Source organism: Trachemys scripta, chromosome 10 (genome assembly GCF_013100865.1).
Source record: "Trachemys scripta elegans isolate TJP31775 chromosome 10, CAS_Tse_1.0, whole genome shotgun sequence".
Classification (NCBI taxonomy): Eukaryota; Metazoa; Chordata; order Testudines; family Emydidae; genus Trachemys; species Trachemys scripta.
The window spans coordinates 25,119,724-25,145,791 of NC_048307.1; the positions used below are offsets into that span (position 1 = coordinate 25,119,724).

At 40.7% G+C, this 26,068-nt stretch overlaps 1 protein-coding gene across 3 annotated transcripts; it reads right to left on the reverse strand.

Annotated features, from left to right (window-relative positions):
- Window positions 1-26,068, reverse strand: C10H16orf72 (chromosome 10 C16orf72 homolog). Of its 3 annotated transcripts, none has more exons than XR_004647364.1 (5): window positions 25,643-26,067; window positions 24,581-24,661; window positions 19,013-19,288; window positions 2,869-3,255; window positions 1-519 (listed from the first exon to the last, which is right to left on the reverse strand). XR_004647364.1 is itself a non-coding variant. In XM_034783259.1 (5 exons), exons 1-5 carry the CDS (start codon window positions 25,866-25,868, stop codon window positions 484-486), a joined length of 681 nt encoding a protein of 226 aa, XP_034639150.1. In that variant the 5' UTR covers window positions 25,869-26,068; the 3' UTR covers window positions 1-483. The 3 variants fall into 3 exon arrangements, 2 of the variants coding, with proteins under 2 accessions (XP_034639150.1, XP_034639149.1); XM_034783259.1 differs by having other exon boundaries at window positions 3,194-3,255; window positions 25,643-26,068; XM_034783258.1 differs by having other exon boundaries at window positions 1-3,255.

Here is a 26,068-nt window from a genome sequence, read left to right on the forward strand (position 1 = left end):
TACTGGAATTGAATGTTTATTTTTTTTTTAAAGAAACAATCTGCTCTCCTTCTGTTTATCAGGTGAATACATGCATTTTAGGTCATTTTTGGGTGGGGTTAACACTTAAAGAACAAGTAACATTTGGGGCTAAATGAAATACCAATGGAAGATGGTAAAAATAAGTCAAATATTTAAGTTACAAGCAAAAAAATATTAATGCAACCAGTTAGATATTAAAGCCTGCTTTCTCTTACCAAAAAAATGGCACAAATCAAAAAAGCTTGACGAATTTAGTTTAAATGGTACTAAATTGAATGCAAAGCTTCAAAGCATTAACTTAAACAGAGGCATTTATTATTCCACTTGAAAAAAAATTAAAACAGATCAGGCTCCATGTGTAGTCATATTTGGATAGATTTAAGCGTAAGTCACATTTAACCCAGTACTTTCCATAGTATGTGTGGAGCTCCAACATTAGTACTACTACATGTAGTAACTGTCTCACATCAAGAAATCCCAATGTTCGGCATCAAAGATCTAAGGAAACAAAGATATCCTAAATTGGTTTAATTGCACAATTATGAACTAGTTCAACTAAAAGTGGAAGGGGGTTTCAGAATGTTTTCATCGAGTGGCACATTTGTCTATTCAAGGCTGATCATGACACCCACCTGCTGTTTCTATTTCATGGGTAAGAAATACCTCTGCTTATATCCTACAAGTAGGTCATTTTGCAGAATTAAAGTTGCTTTAACATCTTTTCTACTGTCTTACAATCCCATTTTACAAGTCAATCTTGGTTTAAAATGCAAAGTCTCATAGAATTGAAATTAGTTCTATACTTTATAAAAGAATTATAAATATCACACAAAGCCCTATGGCTTTAGGTCAACAGTAGTAACTTAATCGTACATACACTGGCAGCTTTTTTACATGGTTTGCCGTTAGACCGCAAACAGATTTTTTATTTTTATTTTTTAAGATTCTTATATGGTTCCATGAACTGCAAACTTTTAGTACAGTACTATGGAACTGTTGAAAAACTCCTGAACCTGTTGATTTATATACAAATTAAAAACAAAATCATTCCTCTTAGAATATATAAAGATGCCTCCAAAATTTTTGAAAAATACAACATGATGTATCCTGGACTTTGCCCTGCCTTTGATGGAGAACTTCTATGCTAGAGGACTTTTTATTATAAGAAAGTGAAACAGCTGTAACCCTGCCCCAGCTGATCAGGCAGGAGAATGTTGAATCAGAGGCTGGCTAGTAGAATGTAAACTTACCTTAAATTGCTTAAGCGTACACTCACTTGTGGCCAAGATATATTAGAACAGAGTTCAAAAACATGATTTAACAGGCAGAAAACTAGAATAGAATTTTCAATATGGTGGTTCTAGCATAGCTTGGCCCCATCCATGTGTTAGACCTCTGTTTAGCTGCAAGTGAATGTAAGGCAAGCTTAAAGAATGTCTGTTTTCTATTAGAGTGTGAATGGGGCCTCCAGTTCAAACATTCCCTCCTCCCCCTCAAGTCAGCAGCTCTTCACCTCCTTACCCCTCCCTATTTTAGCCCTCCTCATAAGCAGAAGCTTTTGAACGGAAGTTCGTTGCCAAAAAGAGGAAATCAAGATCAGATATTTCTAAATGTAAAAAAAACTGTTTTAACTCAGAAATTGTTCTCTTTTAAGTAATGAATTTTTGAAGTGTCTGCACTTAACAGTACTGATTTGCAGAGTGAGCACCTTTGATCCACACCTGACTTTTTGGATTTAAGTTTAAACTGTGTAGCCAGTTTTCAACTTTACATATTCATCAGGACATTCAGTTAAAGACACTGTAAGAATGCAGGTTTTAGCTTTGAAAGCCATCCAATATGTTATTTTACATTTACTGAAAAGAAAGATCTTTTCTTCAAAATTAAAACTAGAAGTTAAGTTATTGTCTTAGCACTTGGCAAAGCCTGCACCTCACTTCATCCTAAAGATGATGATGTCACACAGAAGCTAGTCACTCCAAACAGTTTCCATCAGTGACCAGAAATCTTGCTCATCAGCAGACAGAACACAACCCTTTTCCAACTGTTCCCCAGTCCCTCACCTCCCACCCCTCCCCAACATGGGCAATTACTTCACACAAAATGTAAAATGGGATACGGTTGTACACAATACCTACCCTTCACTAATACTGAACAAAAAAGCCTATTCTCCAATTACAGGACATTTTTCTCTAAATTTAGGTCAGCACTGGTGCAGTTTGCACTGTTTATGTTTACAAGGATAATACCAGTAAGTACATATATGTTCTTAAACTGAAAATGTAAAACCCTATGAAGTTAATTGGGGAAAAAGTTTAATATTGCTACTTCAGAGCACTAAAACACACAAAGTGAATCCAATAAAGATCCTTGTATTGATTCAATATTAAGTATTAATTGCATGACCATCATAGCACCTCTTTACATTATCACACAATCACCAGAATTATCAACTGCTTTTAAAACTAAAAAGGGCACAGTCCAATATTTATAACTTGCACACTGTTACTATATAGAAACTAGGTGCCTTATACAGTGCTGCGAAAATGGAAGCCTGCAGATTTGACAAAGATGCCAAGTCATATTTTAGACGATTTCAGTCAAACTGGCAATACTGTTGAAGCAAATACTCAACACAGCAGGAAATAAGGACAAAGCATTCTATAACCAAATAAAACATCTGATATTTCCTTTCCCTTTAAGAATACAAGTAAGGTCACTTTTAGCCTTGGAACGGATACATGTTCGCCTATGATGATCTTGCTAACTACTACACAATATCTGATGTCCTCTGCTAAGAATATAGTTTAAGAAAGCCGTAGTTACAAGAAGCATCTACTGTAATACCTAAAACTTCCTTTATGGCAATTATTGAATTCACTTGTCTTAAACAGTGAATATGGGAAGATGGCCTCATGTTTCCTTTTCAATAGTACTCTGAGGATCAAGTGGCTTTCAAGCAGCATGGTGGGTTTGAAATTTTTGCAGTTTAGATCATTCGGTTGCGTTTATGAGTTGGTGAGTCTGTAATGACATCGCCACACTGGGCTGAGGTACGCTTTCTAGTTCCACCATTGTCCAAGTGGAGTGCCATTTCTTCTGATATGAAAGTGTTCAAATCAACATCATGGAGTCCATTTCTCCTACGACTAGCATTGGAACCACTGCTTACGTGAGTGGGAGAGCCTGGGGTACTTGAACGAACGCTTATACTAGCCATTGCACCACTAAGACCTAGAAAAAAAAAGAAAGAAAATATTTTAAAAAGGCAATAATGCAAGACAGAAGATGAACTCGTTTCCTGCGCATTATAAGGAATGACACTGAAGTTTCTGTAATATGCTAGAAAATTCATAGGTCAGATAACATTCCATTACCACTTGCATGTATGTATGCCTGTGTAGGCAATGAAAGTCAGCCCCTTTTCAGCATGTAGTGTATTTTGAGCATGTAGAGTTACTAAAGTTGCTTCCTATACAATGCATATGAAATTAGCTGTTTACAATCTCGTGATATACATCAATCACTAGTGAGGAAAAAAAACCTGCTTCACCCAAATCCAGATATCTGAGTGTATAGACAACCTATCCTGAAATGTGGGTTTTCAATTTAAGCAGTAATCCATTTAAAAATAAACTATTCTTACTATGTAAGTACTTTAACTATCCAGTTCGAGACTGACCTAGTAGTGAGTTTCTAGGGCATTTGATTTTGATCTGACTTCCTCTAACTCCCAGAATTACTAGTACGAGCAGGAAACAAACAAAGCTACATTTTCATTTGTTAGGAATTGTGTTGATATGACAAACAGGACAGACATTTATACAGCAACTAAACTGAACAAGGTTTCAAAAGTAGTTAAGCAAAGTTTTTACTTTCAACAACTTTAGTGGTATCTTCTGGCATTTCTGAGAATAAGCAACTTTAAACAAGCTCTTAACTTGGTTGAGATGTCTGAATAAAACTATACAAACATTTTAAGAGATGGGCAAGGTACCTGTGACAGCATTTTGGATATGAGATTTGTGAACCATTTCTAGATTGTGATCACTAGAACTTTTCCATTTTCAGTATCTGAATTAACACTATTTTACCACTGAATTATTTGTGACTGTTCCAGATAATTACAGCAATATTCAATAACATTCTCTGTTACATAAGCACACAAGGACATATTACTGCAGTGTAAGAATTTGGCAAAAGCAGTGTGTTCTAATACATGATCAGCCCTTATATGCTTGTGTGTTTCCACAGAACATATGAATCTACCAATTCTTCCCCTACAAACTCATTGTCCTAATAATTTCAAGTTAAGATAAGCAAGTGCTCAGATTCATGACACCTTATTTGAAGAGCATCTAGAGGGGAGTATATTCACTATACTGATTGCTAATCAAATGGAAGCTGTGAACTAGAGAACAAAACACAATCAATATCATGTAGAAGAGCTTACTCAGGTATACTGGCAGAGCACAAAACAATGCAACCGGAAAGGAAAGCAGCCAGTAGAACCAGATTGTCAACACACATCACTTCTAGCAAGAGGAAGAGTAAAGAAGCAACTTTTGAAAGTCACATCCACTCGTTAAAGAGTTCAGTATAGGATTTTGAATATATAACCTAGATCTGTATGGTCAACTTACAATCTATTTGAGGTATTATATCTGCCTAAATTCTTTGGGAATTTGACTTAAAAAAAAAAATAGTCTGCCTAGTGTTGCTGCAAGCAGCCCATACAAACTACCCAGAAATCTGACAAATGCATTTAAAATAATTTATTCAACAAAATTTAAGTTTAACTCCAAGTGTGTAAGGTTCATTTAAAAAAAATTAATGAATTTCAGACAAGCTTTAAAAGTTCATTCTTATTTAAGCTTCCTACAGGGGTTTTCTTCACAGGCCTATATTGCAAGACCAGCTTAATAAAAAAAGTTCTCATTAAAAAGGAAAATACAGGACAAACAGCAAATGAAGTACTCTAAGTGCACAGAGACTCATGGACAGAGACGCCATGGATATTCATGTTACTGAAAGCTAGAGTGAAGTGCATTTAGAGTTAAAAACTAAATTTCTAGATTACGTGCCAGCATCACAGTACCTGCTTTTCCCCATAACACAAGAGTCAACAATCAGTAAAAGCAACATTAAAATAAGGGGATACATCAGAAAGGAAAAGAAAAACAAGTCAGCACTTTGGAGTCCATTTCTAGTTGCCAGAAACCCCCTTTGAGAGGGCAGAGATAGGGAGATTGCATACAAAAGGTACAGTGTGGTGGTGAGAGGAGAAACATCCTAACAGCATAACTGACCTCTTGTATGTTAATGCTGAACAAGGGCTTAAATACCGCAAGCTGAGCCCTATGACCACAAACGAGCAATAAAGTCAATGGGGCTCCTCACAGAGCAGATAGTAACAACAGGTTAAGAATTCTGACATATTCTTAGTGGAAGCCTGTGTTTAAGAGCACTAGTAAGTGCTTTTCCCAAACATTTCTAAAGCAAGATAAAAATCCAAGACATCCCGATAGTGGTCTTCTGGGAACTACCAAAATATAACTATTAAATAATGCTTCAATTCACAAAGTCACTGGAACAGCTATTTTGCAAAAGCAAGAGATGTGTTAAACATATCTTCAAAATCTAAAGACATATTTAACACAAAAATAAGATTTGTTTTACTATTCCTATGACTACAACCAAAGTTACATAACAAACCATTTATGAGAATCACATAGTATTACTAACAAGGAGTGCAGGGCAACAAGTGGGATAGTGATGCTTTTCCTGCTTATGAATTTACAATTTGCATGCTGTCATAAATTTGCAATTTTTGCAGATTACTAGAGAGCTACTCCTGAGGGCATTCTGCACCAAAAAAATTAAAAATTCTGCACACTATATTTTAAAATTCTGCACATTTTATTTCTCAAAATAACACAACATAATCACGCCAGTTTCAATTATTTTGGTAATTTATTTCAAAATATCTGTCAGCAAGTATGCCTGTAACAATACAGACACAAAAATTCCCCAGAAGTAGAGTGGTCAAGAAACCCCTGACAACCCAGTTCCTGTTTCTCTGCCATCTTCCCCCCCACCAGAGCCCAGCTGGGGGGCCAGATACCCACAAACCCCTCCCCCCAGAGCCCAGCCATGCCCCCACATCCCTCGGCCAATACTCCCGAACATCCTCTCCCCCAAAAGCCCTGGCCCAGATAGCCTCCCTCACTCTCCTCCAGGGCTCAGATACCCACACCCCTTCCCTCCCAGAGATCAGCCATGGGGGGCCCCCCTTGCCCAGATACCCATGCCCGTCCCCTCCTATAGACCAGCCACAGGGCCTGCACTTCCTCCCCCTGCCCGGAATCCAGAGACCTGCCCCCTTCCCCTCCCAGAGCCCAGCTGTGCCGCCCCCATCCAGACACCTGCCTCCACCCCCAACCCCCACCAGAGCCCAGGGATCCAGAGGGAGAAACAGCCTGATGCTCATTCCCAGGCTTGTGTGGAGTTTCCTGCACGCCACTCTCCTTCTCTCAGGACATGCTGGGAACTGCAGCTGCCAAGAACCCTCTAGCTCCCTTCCCTCCCCTCGGCAGCCTCTTCTATGTGAGAACTGGGCTCTGCTGTCCATTTCTGCAGGAGAAAGGAAATCCTTCACACACAATGTTAATTTCCGCAAAATTCTGCATTGCCCAGAATTCCCCCAGGAGTATATAGAGCCTGTACTATTAGTTATGTTGGTTAAATAGTCACAATACTGATTGTATGACTGATAAGTCTAAGTATCAGAGCAAGTTTCTTGTGAAGTTCTTAATTTGGTTAAGAATTGTAAGATTTACAAGCTAAAATACAAAATGGTGAATGGAAATTTTTTTAGTAGTGTTGTCTCTGGTATAGAGTACCCGAAAGTTCCTGAAAAAGAGATCAAATGTTTCAAATTCAATTATTTACCCCCAAAAAAAAAAAAAAAAAAGTTTGCTATTTGCTCCACTCCTCTTCTAAGGCTTGTCCAATATACATGTTCAGCATTAGTTCAAGTAAATGGTCATCAACTTATGACACTTGTCCAACTCATTTAACCTTATATGCAACACCTATGGCAGCCAAAGGACTACAATGCTTTGACTAGTCAAGATTCACTTGTGAATTCTATCTCCACTGTTTGACTTGTGCACATAATAGAGGAGAGTGAACATTTTAAAGCCAAAGCTCAGTGAGCTCAAGGGCCAGAACTGAAGCTTCTTTTAACTTGGTATTTCTGTAAGGACGAGATTGAGGTTTAATTTCAGACACCATTGTCAAGTGCTATCTTTTTGAAAGAAGTCTGTCCAAGTGACCATTAAACATTAGGATAAAAGTGTTTTGATTTTTAAAACAGATACCTAGCCCAGAATTGAAAAAAGTGCACTTGTTATACCTAAAGAAAGTTAGTTTTTTTTAAATCAAGGTTGTGAAGGTTATAGTAGTGCCTGAATCATATACTGAACATCCACCTTACTTTCAAGAGATTTAGATAAATTTGCATCATGGTACATTTAAATGCCCATGCAATAACCAGGACACACAGAAAGGTATTAAAATGAGATTACAAACAGGCCTGCTAATTCACAAGGACCAGGGAACCCATTTTGAATTATTAACTTCTACAAATAGAAAGAGAACACTGGAGAGCAATGATAATGTATCACAAGATGTACTTTATTAACTGTACTTTAACTTGCACTACTTCAAATATGCAAACTGTAGTATATTTTGTAATAATGAGATTTTAAGAAAACTTTAATAGAGCACTCATTACTAATTTTGTCTCAGTTAACAGAGGCTAGCATTACACACAATTTAATCCTTTTACTCAGGGTAAACACAGCTCATTGTTCTCTTATAAACTGCTGTTCTGGTGACTGTTGTACCACAATTTAAAGCTATGTTACCAAATTAAAATATAGAAGGTTTAACAGATGCACTGTAGGGTAAGTTATTGAAATGGCAAATTGCTATTCCATAGCAGCTGGATGTCAGTATTATTAACAGAACAATACTCTAAACTAAACAAGAAACAAGACATTGTAGGGCAGTGGTTTTCAAATGAGGGTCCGCAGACTATGTTGAAGGGGTCTGCGAAAGCTTGTTACCATAGAACAGTAGTTTTCAACCTGGGGTCCGCAGACTATATCCAAGATTTCCAAAGGGTCTGCACCTCTATTCAAAATGTTTATGGGGTCCACAAATTAAAAAGCTGTTGTAGGGCAATGACCCACAGTTCAGATAATAAGAATCCTTGTGTGAAGAAACCATTCCAATAAACTTAAGTTATATCTTCCTTACTGTACACTGTATCAGGCTCTAGTTTTCAGCCTGCTCCTACTAGAACACTACCCAAACAACTAAATGGCTTAAGCGATTAGATTAACAGGAACAGATACTAGATAGCAGTAGTGAGAAGGAGAGAACGTTATTAGTAAGGAGTATAAGACGTTTCACTATTACAAGTTCTAGAGTAAGGAATAAGCTAACAACTTTTTTAGTGTCTGTGCAGGTAACTATGATATTTCAGCCACACAAGGTAGGATATTCACACAACCTTCATACATGCTGTGTGTTACATTGGAGGGGACCTTTCATTACATGATTAACGCTGGCCAATCACTGTTCAGCACAAGAACTGCATTTTAAGTATTGGTGCATATGCAGCATGTTTATATAAACAATTTAGTGCACACAATAGAGAAACTAAGAAAAATGTAAAGCAAGAAAATGTGTTCATCTTCATTGCTTCTTTATGTTGCATCAAGACTGCATTTTTGAAAACTTCTGCTTGCTTTTGCATTTGAAATATTAGGCTGGGACTTCCTTCTCTTTACTGAAAGGCTTGAGATTGAGTAGCAGCAGCTGTATCACTTTAGACTGAAATTCAGCATATCCTTCCCCTCAATTTAGGAGTGAAAGAAAGAAGAGGAAGAGTTCCAGGGTTAAGTTACAACGCATGACATCACTATTCAGATTCTTCAACTGTTGCCAAAGTCTTCCAGTGAAGACAAGAAAGCAACACTAGTATTTCAAGTGCTAGTATGTCAAGAGCTTTTTTAGAGTCCAATATTAAAGATGCATATATTAAGCATGAAAAACCATTAAAAAATATTAGTGGAAGTTGCAATACATTAAAATTTGATGACCGTTTCAAATAATTTCAGGTACAAACATTAAAACCTTACATATTAGCAAAGTAAACAAGAGCCTGGAATGGTTAACTAGAGAGGACATGTTTCATGAAGGAACTCAGTGCCATGCAGTAGAATAATGGTTCCCCATCTTTCATGAAGTTCGCAAAAAAGATTCATTTTGAAAGTAGAAGTGGTCCATGGGAAATATTAACTTGTATCTCAAATGCAGATGACAACCAGTAAAGTCTCTGGACCAGTGTGAGAACCACTGTAGTTGAAGGGAAAAAATAATCAGCAAAATAGGAAGAGGATTTAGTTTAAGTAGCAATTACTGAAGTCTTCTGGATAATTTATCCAAGTTCCAGAGAAATTTTGGTTTGTCGAGATTAAATGGCCATTTTAAAAAAAAATTAAGTGGAAACACAAGGAATCTGAAGTGTACTGTGGAAAAACAGGATTCATTAAAATGTCTACGACTACATATAGCCACCTATTTATTGCCCCTCTCCACAACGCACTCCATGACACCAACGGCAAAAGTAATGTTTCATTCTCTATAAAGCTATAGCAACCAATGTTAATACAGAAGTGACACACCAATAGTAAATACTCTCTACTCCACACATTTCATTCAGTACCGGGCAAACGGATTGAAACTACAGTAAAGAACAAAACTATCAGACACATAGATCATAATTTGTTGGGGAAGAGTCAACATTTTTTTGTAAAGGGAAATCATGCCTCACCAATCTGCTAGCATTCTTTGAGGGTGTCAACAAGCATGTGGACAAGGGGGATCCAGTGGATATAGTGTACTTAGATTTTCCAAAAGCCTTTGACAAGGTCCCTCACCAAAGGCTCTTAAGCAAAGTATTCTGTCATGGGACAAGAGGAAGGTCCTCTCATGGATTGGTAACTGCTTAAAAGATAGGAAACAAAGGGTAGAAATAAATGGTCAGTTTTTAGAATGGAGAGAGGTAAATAGTGGTGTTCCTAGGGGGTCTGTATTGGGACCAGTCCTGTTCAACATATTCATAAGTGATCTGGGAAAAGGGGTAAACAGTAAGGTGGCAAAACTACTCAAGACTGTTAAGTCTCAAGCAGACTGCGAAGAGCTACAAAAGGATCTGGAAAGAGCTACAAAAGTGGGTGACTGGACAACAAAATGGCAGATTAAATTCAATGTTGATAAATGCAAAGTAATGCACATTGGAAAACATGATCCCAACCATACATATAAAATGATGGGGTCTAAATTAGTTGTTACCACTCAAGAAAGATCTTGGCATTATTGTGGATGGTTCTCTGAAAGCATCCACTCATGTGCAGCGGCAGTCAAAAAAGCAAACGAAATATTGGGAATTATTAAGAAAGGGATAGATAGGCAATATGATATTGTCGTCTTATCTATAAATCCAAGCTACGCTCACATCTTGAATATTGCATGCCGATGTGGTCACCCCATGTCAAAAAAGATGTATTGAAATTGGAAAAGGTTCAGAAAAGGGCAACAAAAATTATTAGGATTATGGAATGGCTGCCATATGAGAAGAGATGAATAAGACTGGGACTTTTCACCTTGGAAAAGAGATTAAAGAGGGATATGATAGAAGTCTATAAAATCATGACTGGTGTGAAGAAAGTAAATAAGGAAGTGTTATTTACTCCTTCTCATAATACAAGAACTAAGGGTCACCAAATGAAATTAATAGGGGCACATTTAAAAACAAAAGGAAATATTTCTTCACACAACGCACAGTCAACCTATGGAACTACTTGCCAGAGGATGCTGAAGGCCAAGACAGTAACAGGGTTCAAAAAAAGAACTAGATAAGTTAATGGAGGATAGGTCCATCAATGGCTATTAGCCAGGATGGGCAGGGATGGTATCCCTAGCCTGTTTGTCAGAAGCTGGGAATGGGTGACAGAGGATGGCTCACTTGATTACCTGTTCTGTTCGTTCCCTCTGGGGCACCTGGCATGTGGTCACTGTTGGAAGACAGGATACCTTTGGTCTGACCCAGTATAGTCCATCTTATGTTCTTATGACTACAGCACATATTAACTCTGCTCTTCTCTTTCAACCCACGCACCTGCAAGGTGCAAACCTGCACCTTTAGCAAGCACAATTTGCTATTGATGTTGTGTAGTACAACATCAAAATACAAAAGTAAGAGGGTGATGGAAGGCTGGCATCTCTAGCAGGGAAAGTTACATATCTTTCTTATATACTAGAGAATGAAGCCAGAGTGACCTTTTCAAATGGTGAAGAGAATGTGGTTGGGGATGACGTGATGATTAGGTTAAATCATCAAGTAACCAGGTTCGTTTTGCTATGGTAGTATTAGGGCTAAAGCAATTAAATCATTGTCAAAGTTTTTGGAGGAGTGATATCCATGTATTTAATCCACTTTATCAGTGTTTCCCTACATCCTTCACTCCCAGCACTCTGAGGCTCACTGCAGTTTTTCCAGAAGAATAGAGGTGAAAGAATCCCAATCACTGACAGACCCAGAGTTACTGCCCTTTTGATGAAGTACATTTAGAATGGAGTAGCAGAGACTGTTAAAACTTTGGAATACAGTATACACTGACCACGCATTTACCAATCAGAGCAGCATTACAACTCAAGCGGCTTGAAAAATGAATCATTTCAGACAGTGTTACTCATCAGAAAACTCCAGTGTCATGTCCAGATCCCTCATAGCCCAGGATGCTACTTTACTATTCTAAGTAATCAGAGAAAAGCAGAGCTGCAACAGAGATCCTGTGGTAAGACAGCACGGTAAGCATGCCATTCCTACTCATTGTGGGGGAAAACAGTGTTCATGCATTACACTCCTTTAAGAGAGGTACTGTATGTTGAGGGAGTTGTGATTAATTAAATGGTTCTAAAACTGGTCTAGGGAGCATGCACTGGTAGGTCACAAGCTGCTGGGTACTCCCCTTCAGCTGCTTCCATTTTCTCAGGGTCTTCATTACAGAGCACACGGATGCTTGTAGAAGCAGCTGGAAATAAAGAGCCAGTCTAGCTGCCTCTACTAGGAACGGCTATCAGACAGATGAATCAGTCACTATTTATTTTAGGGTTCTGTATAGTTCCCACCACGATACTACTGGTTCTAGACAGAGAGGAACGTGGAAGTGTTGGCAACTAGGAAGCCAGTGTGTGGGTGGGGATGAGGGGGCGCACAAGGAGACAAAAGAGCCATGTGGAAGAGAGCAAAAGGAATTGAAAGGAGAACAAAGGAAGACTTAAGTGTGTAAAGATGATATGCTATACTATGCTACAATATACACTTTCCTAACAAAAAGAAGAACAGGAGTACTTGTGGCACCTTAGAGACTAACAAATTTATTAGAGCATAAGCTTTCGTGGACTACAGCCCACTTCTTCGGATGCACATAGAATGGAACATATATTGAGGAGATATATATACACACATACAGAGAGCTCTATATGCATCCGAAGAAGTGAGCTGTAGTCCACGAAAGCTTATGCTCTAATAAATTTGTTAGTCTCTAAGGTGCCACAAGTACTCCTGTTCTTCTTTTTGCGGATACAGACTAACATGGCTGTTACTCTGAAACTTTCCTAACACTTTCCCCCCATATACAGTAGCCTTAGTTATTACAGGAACATTAATTGCATGATCACAAACGGGAAGGTACCTGGTCCACTAACATTACTGTAGGGATCCTCTGAGAAAATTTGAGTGTTCCTTGTCTTTCATAGGAGATTAGTAAGTTCTGGAAAGGGGAAGACCAAGTAAATTTCTACTTCTGGAAATCTTGTGACTAAGTTTCTTTACGGAACAGGTGTTCTAAACAGTGGCTTGACAGTTTCAATTGAAAACTGGAATACACATCCAGAAAGCAAAGTTGTGGAAGCACGCATGTGTAATCAGAGAAATCACACATACAAGTTTTGAAAATTTGGCCCTACAGTTTTCTTGAAGCTTTAAACTTGTTGCAAAGGAAGTCTTGCAACAGGATCCAATATACTTTAAAATAGTTTCACCATAAAGCAGTGCCTCATAAGAGCCGTCATACAGGGTAAGCCCAAAGGTCCATCTAGCCCAGTATCATGTCTTCCAATAGTGGCCAATGCCAGGTGTTTCAGAGGGAATGTACAGAACAGGTAATCATCAAGTTATCTATCCCCTCGCCCATTCCCAGCTTCTGGCAAACAGAGGCTAGGGACACCAACCCTGCCCAGCCTGACTAATAGCCATTGATGGACCTATCGTCCATTTGTACCACACACATCCCCATAAACACCACAACGCAGAAAGCAAAACTTAATTTACAGTTCTTCTCATGCTTCAGAAAAAGGCAATCTGGACATCAGTTTATGTCAAATAGTTAAAATATACTCCCAACAGTTCAAGTAGCTAAGCCATAGAGAGGGAGCTTGAGCAGGTAGCAACCTGCAACATCACATTTGTTTTTGTGGCAGTGTTTGACTATCTTTGGGTTAATGTAGTTTTCGAAAGGCTACCTTTAACATACTGTGTGAATATAAGTGTACTGATGCTCAAGGCAAGGATTTGGGAACAAATCACGGAGTTAATTGGTTCATGATAGCACGTTCTCTGACTCCAGAATTTTTTTTTTATTTTATGTTAAATCAGAGAATCTTGCCTACACAAAACACAAGTTTTCTGGAAGGAAAAGTTACAGTAACTAATGCAATTCAATGATAATACATAAATAAGGTTTCATAGCGATGATGGCCTGTACTTTTACCTCATCTTAGCATTGTACAGTACCTAACTTGATTTCCTTTCACTTCTAATAAGACACTGAACTGTTTTATAGAAACTACTCCAAAGATTAGGGGTTTGTCTTCACTACCGGAAAGATCGACACTGCTGCAAGCGATGCAGCAGGTGTTGATTTAGCGGTTCTAGCAAAAACCTGCTAAATGGACATCAAAGCGCTCTCCAGTTGAGTCTGCTATTCCAGCTCCCAGAGAAGAGTAAAGTAAATCGACTGGAGAGCAACTCCTGTCGATGCAGCAGTCAAGATAGCGGGGTAAGTCGACCTAAGCTACGTCGACTCCAGCTACATTATTCACGTAGCTGGAGTAGTGTAACTTAGGTTGACTTATCCCAGTAGTGAAGACAAGCCCAAAGTGAGAGCTGCTCCACTTTCAGAGATTTGGTACTGTTTCCTACTTTGACTCTGCAAAGGCCTAACCCTCTGGGTAAAGTCCACAAGACTGCCAGCTAAGAAATTTAAGAGCCCTGTCATATCTCACATATTAAGTTAGTAGAGTTGGGGAGAGAAGGGAGTTCAATTTTGGAGTGATAGTCTCCCTGCAGGAACCTGAACCTTCTCTCTTCCCTACACATTTTGGGTAGAACTGTTCACTTTGCCAGACTAACTCATGGCTACAGGATGCATGTTTTTTTGGAAGTTGAGAAAAGAAAGCACTAAACAGATTCAAACAGCAATTACTCAGGCTGGGTCTACACTACCCGCCTGAATCGGGGATCGATTTATCACGTCCCATCGGGACGCGACAATCAATCCCCGAATCGACGCTCTTACTCCACCAGCGGAGGTGGGAGTAAGCGCCGTCGACGGGAAGCTGCGGAGGTCGATTTTGCCGCCGTCCTCACAGCGGGGTAAGTCGGCTGCGATACGTCGAATTCAGCTACGCAAATTCAGCTAAGTGAATAGCGTATCTTAAATCGACTCCCCCCTGTAGTGTAGCTGTAGCCTCAAACACTTTGAACACCTCCCTATTCCTTTGTTAGCATAGCTTCTCCCTCTCAATGGATTCTAAACACAGATATAACTTCATAGATGTATCACATAGAAAGGATAGGAATCAATGTCTATACTGGAATACTTCATTATCTTGCAGATTGTACGATTTGCTCATATCAATCAAAAATTAGCCAACTGGAAAAACTGTAGAACTAATGTCCACTTCTGTGAAACCGATATTAAAGATAGTTGGTTTCTTGAAGTGTCACTTTTTAATAAAGTATTAAATAAAAACATGTACTTAATGTTTCTTATGTGCACTTCCATGCTTTGTTATTCTACAAGTGCTGCTTTTCTGCCAGCTTTAGCAGAACAAGAGATGGTTGATTATACACAAGTCTCAGTGGCCAAAATTGTATATAATATTCCAAATCTTGAAAAACTACTGAGTTTTGGAAAGAGTCTAAAGATTGGTAAGGAGAATGATATGGAAAGTGACAAATTCTTGAAATCTGTCTAATGTATTCAGACAGAAGGAACTGTAGAGGAATGCAGTCATTTTAAAAAGAATAGGTAAACATGAACCTGGTCACTAGATGACTAGTGTAAGATAGACTGTATGAGGAAGAGAGAAAATGTGTATCAGGAGGAACTAATCCAGTGGGTGATTGACTTGTAGACTTGTATGCCAAGTGAAGAAGTGGAAGGACATTTCTAGATATTATAGTACAATTGAAGAGTGGGGGCAGCTAGACAGGAACTTGATGAACTTTTTCATACAGTTTCTAAATTATTTGCTCCTGGGGGAATTCTGCACTGCTGCACACATGCAGAAATATGTTGCCCTGCAGATTCTCTTTGCTTTTCTGCAGAAAAATTGTTTCTATGGGGAAGCAAAGAAGTTGCACCAGTGCTCACGCACCCCTCCTCAGCAGTGTCTGTTTGGGCAGCCAGGGGAGAGGTAAGTCACCCTGGGATCGGGTGGGAAGGAGATGATGACTAGGGATATCAAGGCCAGCCAGGGACATTAGTCACAGCTTGGGGGGGGGGGGGGAGAAATCAACCTCCGAAGCTTCCCCTAGCTGGCCTGCAGGAAGCTCTGAACCCTGTGTGTTTGTGGGGGGGAAGAAGGTGGTGGTGAGGTTTGACAGGGTATGGGGGAGGTTCAGATACATGGGGGTTGGGTGGTCAGCAGAAGCAGCTCCCAATACACTGACTGCCTTCTCCCACTTCCTGGCCCCATCACTCCTCAGCCATAGGGCGAGGGGTCACTGTACAGGGAGCTGCTCCCCCTGGCCACACAACCCCCGTGTATCTGGACACCCCCAACCCCCCCATACCAAAAACCCCCGTCAAGCCTCATTCTTTGACATATCCAGAACTCCCGTCTCCCCGAACCAAGCCTCCCCCTGCATCGGGAGCCTCCACACCCATACCCCCACCTCACTGAGCCCCAAACAAGCCACACACTGACCCCCTCCCACACGCCACCAAGCCCCATTCCCCCCACACTTAGACACCCCCCCACACACACACAGCCACATTTACTTGGACTCCCCTGCAGAGTCCCATTCCCCCTGCACCCAGAACTCCCCAACAAGCCCCCGTGCATCCAGATTCACCATGCACCCAGACCCCCCACCAAGCTGCTTGCACTCAGATTGCGCAATACAGAACCCTGGTACTCTAGGGATTTCTGCACCAAAAAATTAAAAATTTTAGAATTCTACATAATTTTATTTTATATGGCAAAACAACAGTAACAATATAATCACTCCATTTTCAACTATTTTGGAAATTTGTTTCAAAATACTTGTCAGCAAATAATTGAAAATGGTGTGATTATATTGTGTTATTTTGACAAATAAAATATGCAGAATTTTAAAATATTGTGTGCAGAATTTTTTTTGCACATAATTCCCTTTTAATGATTAAAAGATACTATTACTTGCTCCTAAAGCAATTTAACTTTATTTTTTGCCTGGTGGTTATTAAGTCTACCTGCATAAATCCTAAAGAATGGTACCTAGCAGGCACCCAAAGAATTCAGGCACCTACATGATGTAGCCACCCCCAGAATCAGACTGCCACCCTCATCTCCAGTTGCCCTGTAACTTATGAATATGAATAGTGACCCAATTATTGGTGTGTTTACTATACGAATGTTGGTTTTGTTTAACTGAAGCCATAAGGGGGAAAAAACCCAGAACCAAAAGAAGGTTCAAGCTAAGCCACTTCTCCACACATACTTGAAGGTTAAGAGACAATGCCAAGAGGCCCACACACAGAGATCAAAAAGGGACTCTCTCAAAAGGAGGGGGAGTTGTTATGCGGAACCAGAGAGACCAAAGCAAACATTCTGTATCTTCTTATCTTGGTTGTGGCTTTGCTATTGAAATTCTTTAAGTTTATAACGAAGTCTGTAGTGTGATAGTACTGCAATCTTAAATTATTTCCTCAACTGAAGATGCCAGCAGCCTATTTATTTCCATGCACACCCCTTTCCTCTACCTGGTCCTGCTTCCATCTCCCTAACTCAAGTTTTAATTTATTCAGTCTCATAGGACAGTTGAATTAAGATTTTTTTCTAAAATTCATTTTGTAATTTACTTCTGGGCTGGACCGGCCCATCATTTTATACTTTAAGGACTCTGCTCATTTGCGTTCACATCAAAATTTTTAGATGACCCAAAGAATGGAAAAGGTTTAGTATGTTTTGAGTAGAGAAGTCATGAAACTTGAGATTATTTTACTCTGAAAGGATGAAGAAGTGAGAGATGAGTGTATAAATTATCCATTGTGAATAAAAAGTTTTTTTTAAAAGTTAAAAGATGAAAGCACTTAAAAGCCAGCAATAAAAATCAAGTAACCATCAATTTAGGTATATGAGTATTAGAATATGGATATTTGTTAAATTAAAGCTACCTAGGAGAAATAAGAAACCAGCTCCTAGGGTTTGGGAGCCACACCAAGCCATTATGGCTAAATAAAAGTTCAAACACTAAATTCTGCACCTGAATCAATTTCTCTAAAGCTTTCAGACAGTAAGAACCATTCCTCTGACGTACACCCCTGAACCACATTATATTAATGAGAACTCCTAGAAATAAAAATGGCAGCTGTGCAGTACTAGTAATGGCTTCTCTAAAAGTGTTACAGCTTTTCCTATGAGGAATATTATCCTCTGAGCATGGCTTGAAAGATGCCTTCACTAGTAGTGCAGAGCAATGAAAAGCTGACCAAAGTTTGATTGATCCACTCAAGAAGAAATGCAATCACTTGGCCCATTCCTGACCAGTCAGGATGCTAAGCACACCAGTGAAATTGGGACTAAGCAAAGTGGAAGGGCATTACTAAAAAGGAACAGATAAGAGGGAGTATAGGCCAGTCAAGAGCTCCCTCTTCCTAGGAAAAAGGCAAAGGGAAAGTAGGAGTAAGAAAACAGGCTCCCAGAAGCAAAGAGAGGAGAAAACAAAACTGCCTTCCAGTGACTGGTGAAATCCAGGTTTCAGAGACGTCAAAAACTAACATGAAAGATGCCATCCACTTTTCCACCAATGGGTAGGATCAATGCTTTTAGAAAAAGCCTGTTTTCTTTCCAGAACTAAGTATGGCTTTTCAACAGCATGTTCCAGAAATTGGTTCTGAAGATACAGACAGCACCCCATCATCAGTATTGGCACCGATCAGTAAATGACCGGTACGTGTGGATGACCGGTACGTGTGGGTTTTTTTTAGTCCTTTTTCTTCAACATGAAATCATTTTGCTGAAAGAGGGTGGCTACAAGTGCATCCTAAGCTCACTTTAGGAGACTACAGCTGCACAAGATACCAATTTCAAAAAATGCTTTGCTCCTTAATGCAGAAAAACTTTTGCCTGCACTTAGGATTTAACAATTGTACCATTTCTTAGCAATTAACTAACATGTTAGTAACACAACTGCTCCAGAGCAAGTGTCTTTACACAAGGATGCCAACTACACTTCCTCTCTGGTTACACTGTAGTGAAGGGAGCCCCAAAATAAACCCCAAAGCTTAACAGAAAGGTATGCTCCCCATTAAGGATTCCCACCCATCTTTTAAAAAGAAATATTGAAAAAAATTACTGTTACCATGCAGAGCTATGGCTTCACGGAAGGGCTGCAAATCAGTCTCTACAGATGAGCTAGTTTCTGTTGAAGTAGCTCGGTTAGGGGATACTACAGTCAGTCTTGGGGGAGCTCTAGAGTTTCGTGGAGGAGGAACTTTTCCACATAGGAAGCTGATCAAATCTTCTCTACGAATAGTTCTTCTGCGTTTTTTAACCCAAGCTAACACATCCTTATTGCGACGCTGATAGCCAATTTGAATTCCTACATCAAAGCTTCGTTGATGGGCATCCACGCTTTCTGGAAAAAAAGAAGAAGACAAAGAATGTTCTTAAGTGTTGCATCTGAAGCAGAATAATTAGTCTGTGGCTTGTTCATTCATAAGGGTTACCATGTGTTCGATTAGACAAGAATGAGATTGCAAGAGACCACAGCCCACCCCAGTTCCCTCCTCATGTTGGAGTTCTGAGTAACACTTATCTAACATCTTCAAGAGACACAATCAGGACAAACATTGGTATACACAAGCTTAAAAGTTGCCTTCATAGAAGATAGTTTATATCCTATACATATTAAACTGCTAAGCAGGGATGGTCTCTTTTCCATGTTTGCATAGCACCCAACACTGCAGTTCCCAATCCCAAGTTGGTGTTTATGGTGCCATCAAAAGTATTTGCTATAAATAAGTGGTGACTGATTATACTCAAGTTTTGATGTAAAGAGTCAGACAGAGTTGTGTTTAAATTGAACTAAAGCATTATCTATGGTATTTCAGTTAAGTCAGTACTTAACAGTGGAACCTTTGAAGAAATTATCAAATCTAAAATCAATTTAAACAAATTTAAGAGTAATTTCTGGTATTACACTTGAGCAAGTCCCCCTAATGAGTTTTGGCTTTTTATGCTCCCTTTTAAAGTTATTCTCTTCCACTGCGTGCAAGAATATCCACAAACTAGGGAAACAAGCTAAACACCAGGTGTTATCACACAAAACCTCTTGTCCTTTTGCTCTAGGTAAACAATTTTCAGAGGTGTGATTTCTTTAGAAAGCATCCCTTGAATTCAAGGCAGCCATGTGCTAGTACTTTAGCAATGTTCCAAGCTTCATTTTTTGTAAATTGTCTCATGTGGGACATCTTGAATTATTCCCTGACTTATTATATTCATGTATTTCATAATCCATGAAGGTATATTTTGTAAAAGCCTTTCACGCCTTCTACTTGCAAAGCCCAGGACAAGTTTAGTGCACAAAATCTTTGGCTGGATCTCCCTCAGGTATTAGATCTCCTACCAAGTTGAATTTCATTCTGGATACTGACATGAGTTGTCACCCTGTGCATGCCACTTTGTTATTTTCTAGTAGATCCTTTCAGATCATTTGATCCACTTTAAAAGGAGTTTCTAACAACTCTGGCTAATTAGTCTAAGAACTACGTCAGTATGTTACTGAAATCAGTCACATTTTAAATAGGACATACAATGTTCTGTACTCATTGTGTTTATTCTACTGTTTCTGCCACAGCAGTTTCTTCTCAGTGCTTTGCCAACAGTGATTTCAGCATATGAACAAGACACCATGTTTGCTCTTGCTCCATAATGAAGACATGGAGCTTAATGTTGGAAAGTCCACTCCAATTTCCTTTACTTAATCTTTCAGAGAAAATACATTTAAGAACTTGGCAATGCTCCTTAAATGAGTGTTTCTGAAGCGCTGGTGTTTTTCCCCCAATTGGGGGAAACACTAATGAACAAAGAGTTCTATGCCTAAACCATGTCAATAGCTCCTTCATACTTGTTTATTCAAATAATTCATACAGGTTTCTCACTGAAACAGCGTTATACATGATTTACCTGCAAACCAGCTTCCAAACTAGTTTTTACACATAATATACAAAACTGCCATATTGTATTTGAGAATCAAGGTCAGTAGAACAATAATTTAAGATTTGTTTACAAGGCACTATTACCCGATTTGTGAAAAAAAAAAAAAAAAAAACCCTGGTGTTTATTCTGACCACAAGTAGGAATGCTTCAGCCATCATAGTTTAAAAATTAGCAGCACTTCAAACATATTTGGCAAATACCATGTCCCAAAGCTTTAACTAGAAACAGTTCGGATGTGTTTAGTATATAAAGTGTAGATCTAAAACAAATACACAATTTCACATCCTTTATGATAAAAATATTTGAAGTGGTAAGCCTATGAAAGATTCCTCCTCCATATTAATATTTTGATGTCCAAGTCTAATAGCTACTATTCAAACAGGATGCTCAATTCACACTGTTAAAAGGAACACCAAAAAGATTATAGTAAGAGAAACAAATAACTTCCTCTCAGTTTATCATGTGCATTTGACCGTACTTTGCCTGGTCAAAACCACAATATTTATGTTGACTTTATCACACAGCTAAAGAAACATTTTTGGAGACTAGGAAAACATGAGATTACAAAAGCTGGTGGAAGAACTCTGATACAGATCTACTTATGGAAGCTACTAAGAACTCTAAACTAGTTTTCAAATTGACAGTGTTCCTTTAATTGCTTGCCAGGATCACCTTCAACACAGAAAGTAAGAGGACAGAAAAGAGTCCACATAAAGCCATCAAGGTTAAGTGCCATCTATGAAAAGTGGTCTGTTGCTGAGATACATGAACAATGGGCTGACCCCTATCTCCAGTCATATGGTGCTGAAGGTATTTGGCTGCTAGTATAGATGGGACATGCCTTGCCTTCATTAGAAAAAAAAGCTGTTTTAAGATATTAATATAGTATAGACCAGGTAATTGTAGTTTTAACACATAGCTGATCTAGGTCAATCCTACACTCCCCTTAAGGTTCAGCTCCATCAGCTAAGACTACAAATAACTAAACTTAGGTTAGACAAGTCACTTTTAGTTTTAACACAACATCTAATATCCTAATGAACATATCCCTTTTTCCTAGTGAAGTCATGTCCAACAAGATTTCTAGACATCATATTCCAACAGGTCTCTAACACACTTTCTGGAATGGTACTGAAAAGTTGTGTCCCCTCTGAACAAGCAGCCAAACCATTTTCAGGGCAAACCAAGTAGGATATGGAGGACAGTTAGTGAGCAACAGCCCATTTTCTGTGTTTAGATGGACATATTGTCAGTAGATCTAAAAAACTTAAAATACTCTTGGTGCCCAGTGCTGCAACTGATTGGACAATATTGTATTAAGAGTGATTAAATGCTAAGAGCCTAATCAAGTTTAAAAGTGAAAACTATATGCAGATGAATTGAGGTGTGAAGGAGAACTGAACATACTTGAACAACATTTATTGAAATTATATATATGCATGCCAATAATCTGTTACCAAGTAAAAAATGGCTTTAAATATATTTAACAGATGTTCCTGATGTAGGCAGTTTGAGATGCTTGATTCATCATACACTATTCCTTTGATGACTTTTTTGCAGCTTCATGTGAAGCACACGGCCTCCCACACCTTTGATAGTAACCACAATGAACCAAGTTTTAAAGAGCAACAAGAATGTTTAGAACTTTTTAGTACTACATCTGTATTTAACATTCTACCCTGCCAGCTCTCCTTGTGCATAGCTTTATTTAGAGGGATTCTGTCCCCTTGAAATGTAGGCAATTTAATGTAGTCCATTAAAGAGACAGTAGCTAGATAGATAGATGGAAGAATTCTTTCCTTGATCTCGCTACTGCTACTCCAGGAGGCTGATTACCAAAGTTGATGGAAATACCCCTTCCATCAAAGTAAACATCTATGCTATGGCACTACAGAACCCATAGTGTAAACATGGCTGCAGCCAATAAGACTTTATAGAGGAAACAGTAAAACTGACTTTTGACACAGGCTGTGAAATACACAAGACTAAAAATATTCATAGTAATTTCCACTACTCGGAAGAAAAAACAGATAAACCTTTTCAAAAAAGTGTGTAATTTAATGACTATCAATTTAAATGATCTTATTCACGTGAGAGCCAGATCATTTTAATTTCATGGTAATGTATTTTCAAGTTATTCTGTTAAATAATCATGGCAGAATAATATCATGAATTTATTTTTTCTTGCAAAACTTTAAAACAAATTCTTTAACTGAATCCAAGCAGTCCTTCCTAAAAAGGGGAGGTGCTCTGAAGAGCCACAAATCAATAAGATTCCAGTTTATCAAAGTTTGCATATAGGCAGTAGATATTCTAACCAGATTATAGCTTTGATTTACATAACAGCTCCTCTTTATCCCACAGTGATAGATGAGCAAGTGGAAGCTCTGTTATAGTTTGACCATCATCAAGGAAATGTGGCTGATTAACACTGTGTAGCTGCCAAGTCAAAGCCTAGAACTAGTGTTTCTGGCTATTCCATCAAGCCCACATTCCATTTTGAGAACTACATAAAAGCAGAGATTACAATGTCTATTTCACTAACTCTTCATGGATTGTCTACAAAGGAGAAGCAAGTCTCCAATGTAATGGTTACACACCTACTGTTTCCTCCCCATTTATTACCGCATGGTGAGAAGCCTGATCTGTTATCAGAAATACTACACTGCTAAACTCAGTTCAGTCATTTAAAACAAATCCATGGACTGACAAATCAGCCAACTGCTAACAATCAAAGATAAAGCATGCATATATGTGTTTCCATTTAGAATTGTAGGCATGAAGCAAAACAGATATGCAGCTAAACAAAATCGTGCAAAAAATAAAACTCAAGCAAAAGAGTACTTTATTTTAGGGTTCTCCTTTTTTAAAAGCTCTGCTTTTGACTCATCACCATTAGCAAACAGACAATGGTAATGAGAGCCACAATGCCATAGTTTGCATTGTTCAGACAGCTGATTTGGTAAAGTCACTGAATGTTTCTGTTCCTATCAGGATCATTCTGCAACAGTGACCTACAAGTACCTTTTCCAATCAGAGGCTACAGATTGATAGTTAAACTCAGTGTATCTTTGTAGAAACTCTAAGTGTCATCAAATTTCTAAATATGACTTTACATTTTTGTGCATCATGGGTGCATTTTGTGCATCACAAGTGTCCAGAAGGTTCTGTTTGTATGTTACAATATTAGTGAAAGTTAACTTTCCCCATTTCCTTTGGACACCTTAAGTAGTCACTAAAAGTCATCAGCATGAATTTAACCGATACAGGTAAGAGATCTAATAAAGAATGAGCACCACTGTCCTACAACCAAATTTCAACACTGGCAGACATTAAACCTTTGAAGGCATGCTTACTAAAAAAAGCTCTGAGGTTTGCATCTGGAACATGAAGTCTGCCTTTTAAACAACTTATTTAAAACTACAAGAGACACAAAGGTATCACTGTCAAATTCTATGCTATGGCCTGTTGTACTCCTCTCCTGAGCTTATCAGAATGACATGCACATGTTAAGAGCTTCATTATGCAAGAGCCTAGGAATGGAACAACTTAAGTTAGTAACTCACATGAGCCAACATGGAAGAAAGTTAACTGCTGCCAAACTACAGTGGCCAAGGAAAGGTTGCAAGATTCAGGCAGCAGCGTGGATTTTATGAGCAAGGCCAGCACTTGGGAGGAGGGGAGGGATAGCGCCGGGGCCGGCCCTTACCTTTGTAGAGGTTGGTGACTGCGGTGGCGGCATTCTGGAAGGGGACCCAGAGGGAGAGCCCTGGCTGCTGGCACACCCGGTCTGCAGGAATGGAAGGACACACGCGCTGTTTATTTTGGAGACACTAACTCCGAACGGCCATGTTAGGTTTCGCCATTTTGTTCAGCCTCCCGGAGGCAGCCCGGGACCGGGGTGTGGCTGGGCCGACCGCGCCTGCTACCCGGAACCGGGATAGGCGATGGTGCCCCAGGACCGCCGGCGCAGCGCCCTGTCCTGCCCCCTCCCCTCAGAACCCAGTGCACAATGGGGCCGGCCCCGCGCTCGCCATTTTGTCGGTGTTTCTTCCCCGGGCTAGACGGCAGGAGCCGCCTTCGGGAGGGCTCGGTCCCCGGCTCGGCTCTCCTCCCCTCGGCTGCCCTGCGGGTCACCAAGGGCTCCCTCTCACCCTCCCCCCTCCCCTCCGGGGTGGGTCTCGGCGGCGGGACCCAGCCCCTCGCTCCCCCCGGCGGTCGCTGAGCGCTGCCGGGAACCTGCTCCTCCCCTCACGCCAAAGGGCCCCCTCGCCGCCATCCCGGGGCCGATCCCTTCCGCCCCCCCCTCCACCCCCGCCATTTTGGGCGATCTCTGGGGAGGGGCCGGGGCTCCAGACACGGCTGGAGACAGGAGTCGCGGAGGGGGGCGAGAGCGGCGGGTTTCCTCGGGGTCGTCCCCTCCCCCGGGGGGCTGGAAAGGTGATTTCCAGGGTAGCGGCGGAGGCGGCGGCTCCACCTCACGCCATTTTGTTTTCCCGTCCGCCTCTATGGATGGGTGCGGAGCCCCCACTCCTCACACTGCCCGGGGAACCCCCGCCCCTATGCGGAGCCGCGTCCTCACCACACCCCCCCCGGCTTCCCCGGGGGCCCCCCCCCCCCCCCCCCCCCCCCGCAGGGTTCCTCCCTCACGTCTCAGCCAGCTTCCCGGCGGAGCCTCCCTCCCTCGTAGCGCTGCGTCTCCCCCATGCTCCATGGCTGGCCCGGCCCGGCCTCCCGCACGCCGGGCGCCCCGCTAGTCTGCCCCGCTCACCCTTGTAGAGCTGCGCCACGGCGGTGGCCGAGTTCTGGAAGAGGTGCCACAGTTTCTGCTGTTTGTGCTCGGGCTGCGCGGCGGCCGCCGCCTCCTCCTGCAGCTCCGGGGCCAGCGCCTCCTCCTGCTCGGCCTCGGCCAGGCACTGCCGTTCCCACTTGCTGAACCAGTGCTCGGGCCCGTGCTCCTGGATCTCGGCCTCGCCCTCCTCCTTCTTGTCCTCCATCCTCCGGCCGGCTCAGCTCCGCCGCCGCCGCGCCCAGACCCCCGTCACACGGCAGCGCTCGCCTGCCCTCCCCGCCGGCGGAGGCCGGCCGGCCGGGCTGCTGCTGGGGCCGGGCCGCTCCTACCTAACCCCCATGCTCTCGGCCTTCGCTCGCCCTAGCTCCAACCCCTCCGCCGGTTCCAACCACACTGAGCCGCAGA

What these genes read in the sequence shown, in the direction of transcription:
- C10H16orf72 (XM_034783258.1), bottom strand. Translation starts at nt 25,868, where the DNA reads ATGGAGGACAAGAAGGAGGAGGGCGAGGCCGAGATCCAGGAGCACGGG. An exon ending in AGTCACCAACCTCTACAAAG is followed by an intron (nt 19,289 to 24,580) that starts GTAAGGGCCGGC and finishes CTTTTTTTCCAG; the next exon opens with AAAGCGTGGATGCCCATCAA. An exon ending in TGAAGCCATAGCTCTGCATG is followed by an intron (nt 3,256 to 19,012) that starts GTAACAGTAATT and finishes TTTTTTTTCTAG; the next exon opens with GTCTTAGTGGTGCAATGGCT.